At 51.1% G+C, this 8315-nt stretch overlaps 1 protein-coding gene across 1 annotated transcript; it reads right to left on the bottom strand.

Annotated features, from left to right (window-relative positions):
- Nucleotides 1-222: 222 nt before the first annotated feature.
- Nucleotides 223-3971, bottom strand: Fis1 (fission, mitochondrial 1). Its single transcript, XM_077106044.1, has 5 exons — nucleotides 3828-3971; nucleotides 2874-3006; nucleotides 1282-1358; nucleotides 784-889; nucleotides 223-540 (listed from the first exon to the last, which is right to left on the bottom strand). Exons 1-5 carry the CDS (start codon nucleotides 3870-3872, stop codon nucleotides 443-445), a joined length of 459 nt encoding a protein of 152 aa, XP_076962159.1. The 5' UTR covers nucleotides 3873-3971; the 3' UTR covers nucleotides 223-442.
- Nucleotides 3972-8315: the final 4344 nt, after the last annotated feature.

The raw sequence follows: 8315 nt of genomic DNA, 5'->3' as shown, positions 1-8315 counted from the left end.
CCCAGGATTCTGGGCCATGGAAAGGCCATGTCCTGTTCTGTCTGCTGCTGCTCAAGGACATGGTTTTAGGGGAGGGGAGGAAGGAAGGGTGTGGACTGGGCTGCTCCGTGGACAAAGGAGACCCCCACATTGGCCTGGAGGGCAGGAACAAGAGGGCACAGGGCAGGAAAGGGCCAGGGGTGAGCCCACCTATGCACAGTGCCACCCCCCGACACAGGCAAGGAGGTTCCCAAGCCACAGCCCAGCTTTATTTACACTCACACATGGCACATGACTTGGGGCTACACAACAGGTCTGGGGAGACAGAGGTTGAAGGCCGCAGAGGACAATGATGAGGATGTGAGGGAAGAACAGGGAAGGCCCTTGAGGATGGCGGGGTCCTGCTCTGAGTGTCCACCACAGCTCCCGAGTGCCCTGGGCAGAGGAGCAGGCGTGCTCTCCTTCAGGATTTGGACTTGGACACGGCCAGCCCGATGAGTCCAGCCAGTCCTGCCACGCCCAGGGCCATGCCTCCAACGATGGCCATGCCCACTAGTCCATCTAGGGAATGGAGAAGGAGAAGGGAGGCCGTCAGAGCTTGGCAGCCCACAGGGACCCTGGCCAGGACTGCCCTGGCCCCGCTGCTCCACAGAAGACGCGTGCCTCCCGACAGAGTCAAAGGCTACGAGCTCCAGGGCAGGAGACAGGGGCCTTCTCGGGAGTGACTGCTTGGAGGGGCTCCTTTATGGACACTCCATGGGGCCCTGGGAAGGACGAGGACTTAACCCGGGGCAAGGCGTTCACCTTTCTTCATGGCCTTGTCGATGAGCCGCTCCAGCTCCCTGGCCTGGCTGTTCTGGGGCTCTGTCTGCAGCAGCCCGCGCACGTACTTCAGGGCCTTCTCATACTCCTGCACTCAGGGGAAATGCACCGCAAGTCACCTGCACCCTGGGGCTCCGGGACCCCTCCTGCCAGGAAGGGTCTTCCTTTCTCTCACCCCCAGCCCTGCCTGAACCTCCCCCATCCTCCCTCCAGCCCCACCTGATGGAGTAGAGTCCACAAACAACCCCAACTGTGTTGGGGTGATAAGCCAGGGGAGATAACAGCCCAAGCCTGAGGCTACACCCCAATCTTGACGTCACCTTGTCCCCACACCCTTGGCACCCTGATCCTCTCTCACCTTCCCTCTGAAACAGTCCTGGTATCAACTTGCACCAGTGATCTCACACCACCCCCTGCCTACGGCCTTTTTCAGCCTCTCTGAGGCCCAGGGCTCTACCCTGGGGCAGAAAGGCGGCTCACCTTGAGCCGGTAGTTCCCCACAGCCAAGTAGAAGACATAATCCCGTTGCTCCTCTTTGCTCCCTTTGGGCAGTAGTTCTGGGAAAGGGAGAAAAAAGAGGGTGAAAAAACGGCTTCTTTCTTTTCCTAATACCGCATCCCACAGACCCTGCCACACTCCAGATCCCTCTAAGGTCCCAGGAAGGTCTCTGTCCTGGGTCTCCATGTCAGCTGCTGTCACTCTCAGCTTCCCAGTCAGAGCTCTGGGGCACCATGAGCAGAGGCTGCCACAACACCCCAATGACGGACATCCTGGAATCAATATTATAGTCACTATGGTCCACTGGAGTGAACCACAGGAACCTAAGGACAGGAAGTCAAAAGAAAACTCTACTTAGCTCAGGCACCCGTTGTTTTCAATGCCATTACCTGCTGCCCAATTATTGTTAAAAACAAATGTTTGCACAGATGGGTGTGGAGGCAACACCTGTGATCTCAAGGACTCCGAGGCTGAGGGGTGAGGATCACAAATTCAAGGCCAGCCTCAGCAACTTAGCAAGGCCCTAAGCAATTTAGTGAGACCCTGCCTCAAAATAAAAATAAAATAAAGCTGGGTGTGGTGACACACACCTGTAATCCCAGCAATTTAGGAGGCAAAGTCAGCTTCAGCAACTTAGTGAGGCCCTAAGCAACTTAGCCAGATCCCGTCTTAAAATGAAAAATAAAAAGGGCTAGGGATGCAGCTCAGTGGTAAAGTGCTCCTGAATTCAATTCCCCGTGTGTATTCCCTCCTCCTTAACTCACTTCCCTGGAAAAACCCCCTGATTACTTCCCAATTCAGTGACTTCCCAGAGGACCGAGCGTGGCTGTTCTCAAGCATCAGGATCTGTCACTAATTAGTTCTGCAGGTGCTTAAAATTTCAAGTGCCTAATGTCTCCTCAACTACATGAGCAATGGCCAGAGACCACTTCTACCTTTGTGCCCTAGTGTGGGGTGAACCTGAAAAATCTGAATTGCGAAACAGACAATGTAGAATGATGGTATTTGCATTAAAACTCTTAGTTTTACAGATCTACAACAAGCATCCTTTTCTGGTAGAGCTGTCCCTTGTTATTCTTGGCAGATTGGTTCAAGGAGCCCCATCAGATTCCCAAACCCACAGATGCTGAAGTTTCTTAAGTAAATTGTAATATTTGCATAAAACCTACACATCCTCCCGCGTGCTTTAAATGATCTCTAGGTTACTTATGATATTTAATACAATACAAATGCTACATTAGCAATTGGTATACTGTTTTGTTTTGGGAATAACAGCAAGTAAAAAAAAGTCTGTACACTTTAGTAAATATTTTTGTTGTTGTTTTGTTTTATATCAAATGTTTGATCTGAATGAATCCATGATGTGGAACCTGCAGATATGGAGGGCCAACTGTGCAGCCCTTTGCTACAGCGAGTCTGCTGGGAATTACTATGAAGTGACTGTATTGTGAGGTAAGGGTCCCCTGATGGAAAGGATCCCAGTGTTTGGACAAAGGAGGCGAATGAGGCCGATGGCAGCAGATAAGGCTGGCCCCGATGCAGCAGAGAACAGCGACAGCGGCCCAGAGCCTCACCCTCAAGTAGTGCAATGCCTTTCCGGATGTCCTCATTGTACTTGCTCCGCACCAGGCACCAGGCATACTCAAACTGCGTGCTTTTGGACACTGAGCCTGCCGCCTTCTCAGACTGAAATTTCTTTTCAAACTTCTGCAGTAGGAGAGGAGAGGAATCGTTTAAAAACCAAGGGTGCAAGCACACTCTATCTGGACCTGCTGTCCATGTCCCAGTCACACTCCATTCCTGTCTTTGCCCTAGCAGGTCTTGGTACCCAGCACCCCAGCTTCTGCCACCCCCAACCCATGATCCAAGTACTGTGCTCTCTGGGCTGGTGGACGACCTCCTTGGATGAGGGGCCCCTTCCTCCGCCCTCCCCCTACTGGTTTCTAGTGGAAATGCCACCTGGTGGCAGATCCAGGCACCGCTCCAGGAGCAGCTGACCCCAAGTGGCTGAACAGTAAACACACTGTCCCAACTGCTCAACAACAGCCTACGCGGTCTTAGCCCGAGGCTGCTGGCCTCACTGCCCCACCCTGCCGGGTCTGGACCTTATCCTATTTGCAAGACACGGTTAAAACCGGCGCTTATCTCCTAGAGCTACGAAGAGTGAGACCTGGCACGCTGTGAACTTAGCACCATGCGGGATTCAAGGTTAAAAGTTGTATCCTCTGGCAACGGAAGGAGCATCCTGAGCTACAACTCCGCACGAACCCAGAACCCGTCACCCTTTCCATCGTCAAGACTCCAGGCCCTACGTCTGAGGTGAGGAGACCCAAGAACTACCACTCCCATCAGCCTCCGGGACAAAGAGCGCTTTGGGGTAGGAGCCGGGCGCCGCAGAGGCTGCCGGGAGCCGTAGTTCGTTTCCTTCGGCGACGCGGAGGCTGGGGAGAGGGTTTATCCCCTGCCCTATTCTCCTCAGGACCCGCCCTCCGACTTTCCCCTTTGCCATCCTGGGGTCCAGGCCTCACCATTAGATCATCCACAGACACCAGCTCGTTCAGCACGGCCTCCATGGCCACTGCCCCCACAATCCTCACACCGGACTCTACTGTGCCACAGTCTCCATGGTCTAGTCGCAGGGGCGGAGAGGCACTTCCGGCGTCCGGCGGATGCGGCCCCCGACAGGGGGAGGCCCCGCCCCTCCGGCCCCACCTCGCGCAGTCGGGCGGAGGCGGGCCGCCAGAGGCAGGATTGCAAGTACGAGGCCAGCCTCGGCAAATCAGCTAGTACCTCAGAGCGAGACCGTCTCAAATTAAAAAAATAAAAAGGACTGGGGCTGGAACTCAGTGGTAGGGCCCCCGGGTTATATGTACATATGCACATACATGTATACATGTATGTATAACTAAATCTAGGACTCTGGAGGTAGGTGACTTCACCACCCGCAACAGAGTCACAACTAGGACTAGGGTCCTAGGGCCTCTGCTGGTTCTTATAACGCAAGAGGACCGAGACCTGAATCTGCAATCTATGCCCAGCGGCTGGGACCATAGTTACAGCAAACACTACCAATGGGAACTTAAAGAAAAGCTATTGTCCCATTCCTTGCAGGGTCCAACTTTCAAATATTATTTGGGTAAACCATCCTCTGGGTGTGCCTGAGGCGGAAAGCCTGCCACATGGGGTCACAGGCAGTAAGAAGTTTAGCAGAGGAGCAAGACCAAATGCTGCTAAGTCCTCAGGCTGTCGTGTTCTGTACACTGATGGGTAGTTAGAGACTTCCCATTCTTCTCATCTGACCCACAGGGCTCTAGAACACGGTGGAATAATTCCATGAGGGCAGAGACTCTATCTTCTTTCCAGTACCTAGCACAGGCCCACAAGGGAACATGCGATAAATATGTGCTGGATAACTAGAAAATAAAGCAAACAACAGTGAAGAGGCAGTGCAAGCACAGTGGGGTACTGTCCGCATACCTTGCATGTTTGCAAAGTCCCTTTACTATTTTTTCTTTTAATTCTTATGGTAGTCTTTTGAGTCAAGTAGGTAAGAGATGTTCTTCTCTTCTTTCCTACTTAGCTAGGACGCCACAGAGATATCCACGATTTTGACACCATGAGCTCAAATAAACTTAGGGGAAAACCTCAGGTTTGGAAATTGGCTCCCTGAGGACCACTAGCATAATACTTGAGAAAAATTCAGCACCTGACCTTGGCTGGGCATTGGGGCAAGTGGAGAGGACACCAAGATACACTTGAGATGGAGCAGAAGAGCCAAAACAGGACTGAAGACAGGAGGCCACCACTGACAAGGCAGGGCTGGAAAGGCCCGGGAGCTGTTTCCTTTACTCATCTCTGTATTTGCTGCACCCTTGGCATAGGGGGAAAAAGAATGCCTTAGTTGGTTGGTTCAATTTGTGCCCCTGAAGAGATCCGAAGTGAGTTTGCGTCGTTTCAGTGTAGTTAGCGGAGCTAGCTACTTTTGATCATGGGGAGAGGAAGCAGTCCCAGTTTGTTTTACATCCAATTATGTCTCTCCATCTTCTTCAACCAGCTCCCTGGATGACTCCCTCTTCTGCCTGGATGACTCCAACAACTACCTCACTGGCCCCCTCCTGTCATCTGCCCATTGCCATCAATTCACCACCCACTAATCAGAGGATCATAACAGTTCTCAATCTACATGAAACCTTTTAATGGCTTCTCTTTGCCCTTAGAAGAAAGGCCAAAATTTTGTAACACCCTACAAGACCCTTTTGGCTGGTCACCATCTTCTGCCTCATCCATCATGACCACTCCCTGGCTATACTCTGCCCCACAGGCCTTCTTTCAGTTCTGAAACTCCCAATGGCTGCAGGCCTTCCACACGAAGAGCCTGCTATCAAAAATGTCTGTCCCCTTCCTTCCTTATATGGCTCACTTATTAATCAACACTGAGCCCCCTCCTATGTGCCACACACAGTTTAATTATATAGAGCAGTACCGATAAAATTCCTGTTTGATCTCATATTTTTGTGGGGAAAACAGAAAAGTTAAAGAGTAAATAAATAGAACACTGTGACAAAATGAGAAAAAAAAAATATATACACACACACACATACACACACACACACACTTGGTCTCTGCCCCAATTCTTGAGGCAGCTCCAAGTCCCTGTGATTTCCTGTGTTCTCCTGAGGTAATAAGAGCATCTCACCCAGAGCTCCTAAGTGCCATGGAGCTTCCTGAGTAACTGGAACATCTTTTGTTCTAAGGAGATGATTCCTGGATTAGTCCTGGGTAGCTCTAGTGAGGGGGCTGGTCACTGAAAGAGCAAGGCAGGATTAAAAGTTTGGAACAATCCGTCCCACAAACCTCTAGGGGAGGAGGGCGCCTGGAGACTGAGTTAATAATTCATCACACCTACAAGATGACACCTCCACAAAAATCCCTCCACTCCAGGGTTCAGAGAGTCTCTGGGCTGGGGATGACATGGACATGCTAGAGGCACGGTGGCCTCACACACCACACTGTACCCCAACCTCTGACTCTGTGCGTCTCTCCCATTTAGCTGCTAACTAAACTATGTCTTTTATAATAATCTGGAAATAGTAAGTAAAGTGTGTCCCTGAGTTTTGAGAGCCATTATAGCAAATTATCAACCCTGTGGAAGAGGTTACGGGAACTCCAGCTAATAGCTACCTACAGTCACAACTCACAGGTAGCAAACCTGGGACTCGCTACTGGCATGTGAAGGGGTGACAGTTTTCTGGGACTGAACTCTTTGTAAATGGGAGGCGAACGCCAGGTAGACAGTGTGGGGACTGAATTGTAGGGTACCCAGATGGTGTCTTCGGACAACTGGAGAACTGCTGGGGCTCAGAAATGTTTTGAGAGCAGAGACACTTTTTTTCATTTAAACCTAGCGATGGCGAGAACTGAATGTGCTACAAGAACAAGGTGGGGGAGGAGCGCCAGGTAAGGAGCGCCAGGTAAGGAGCGCCCAGTAGAGCCTGCTGTGGGGCGGGATGGAGCAGAGTCCTGACATGAATGAGTGAGCCACGCAGGTAAATGGAAGAACATTCCACGCAGCCGACAGCGAGGGCAAGAGCCGTGAGGTAGAAGCACCCAAGAGTTGTTTGAGGCCAACCAGGGAGCCAGCTTGACGGGGAGGGGTGAGCAGAGGAAAGGGTGGCAGAGAAGCAGCATGGGGGATGGTGGGAGGCCTGTGGGCCCTGCTTAGGAACTGGCATGAAATTTTCCATCCGATAGGAAAGCACAGAGCGTTTGAAGGGAGGGAGTCCAATGAGCCATCATAAAAGAAAGGCTCCTGCTGGTAGGCGTGGCAAAAAGGCTGCAGGGGCCAGAATGAGAGCAGGCCATGAACAGGACCCTCCCTGAGTGGCCCAGGCAAGAACTTGGTCATAGCAAAAGTCACAGGGGTGAGGAAGTCTATTCAGGAGGGAGAGAAGGATCTGCTTATGAATTGATGCAGGGGGCTCACAAAGAGGTGGTGCCCCAAGTGGGTGACTTGGTGAACTTCTGCTCTATACCACATTCTCAGCTCAGTGGCCCCTCCTGGGGGAGGCCTGCACTGGCATCGCCGACAGGAGAGGTCTCCTGTGAGACCACAGTGTGGCCAGGCCTACCTTTTCACTCACTGTAGTGGGCACAGTCCTTGATTGGCCAGCATTGTGTCTGTGAGCCGTCTGGTACTGGCTAGGGTGTGGGTGCCAGAGACTCTATTTTGCTGTGTATTTTTTCCCACATAATGGAATGCCCACACATGACTTGTGACCAAAATCCACACCCAGGAAGGCACTATTCTTGACCCATTAGGAAACTAAGACTAAGCTCTGTCATCTGCTGTCACTGAGCCAGAAGTGCAGGGACTGGAATTTGACCCTCAGTCCCTTTGTGTATTAGACTCCTGCTGCCTTTTCAGTTAAGAGAAAGAGATGGGGCTGTGTACTCAGAGAGAAAGATCATTAAAGAAAAAGTACTTGGGTGCAATGGTGTATGCCTATATTCCCAGTGGCTCAGAAGGCTAAGCCTAAGCAACTCAGTGAGAGCCTGTCTCTAAATAAAATACAAAAAAGGGCTGAGGATGTGGCTCAGTGGTTAAAGCGCCCCTGGTTCAATCCCTGGTACCTAAAATAAAATAAAATGAAGAAAGAAAAGAAAAAGTAGGAGGAAAGGTCAGGATAAGTTCTTGAGTATATTCTAGTTATTCATCTGTAAAAAATTTAGGTCTACATTTGCAATTTCTGCAGACTTACACTAGGGCTATCACCCGGAACTCCTACTACCACTAGTTCTGCTGAAATTGTTACAAGACAGATTTCAACCTCTTAGAAGAAGGCCTGTATTTTTCCTTCCCACTCTTTCTCAGTGTGTAACTATGTACTAGTGTGAGAAGGAGAGTAAAGCTGGTCTCCTGCCCCAGAACGGAAGCCACCTGAGGGCAGCTCCATGTCCACAGCCCAGCTCAGTTCCTACTAGAACCAGGAAATACTCAACTCGTAATTGTTGGGTAT

Source organism: Callospermophilus lateralis, chromosome 19 (genome assembly GCF_048772815.1).
Source record: "Callospermophilus lateralis isolate mCalLat2 chromosome 19, mCalLat2.hap1, whole genome shotgun sequence".
NCBI classification, from domain to species: domain Eukaryota; kingdom Metazoa; phylum Chordata; class Mammalia; order Rodentia; family Sciuridae; genus Callospermophilus; species Callospermophilus lateralis.
Note: the sequence above shows the minus strand (reverse complement) of the source record. Positions and strands in the feature narration are given on the sequence as shown.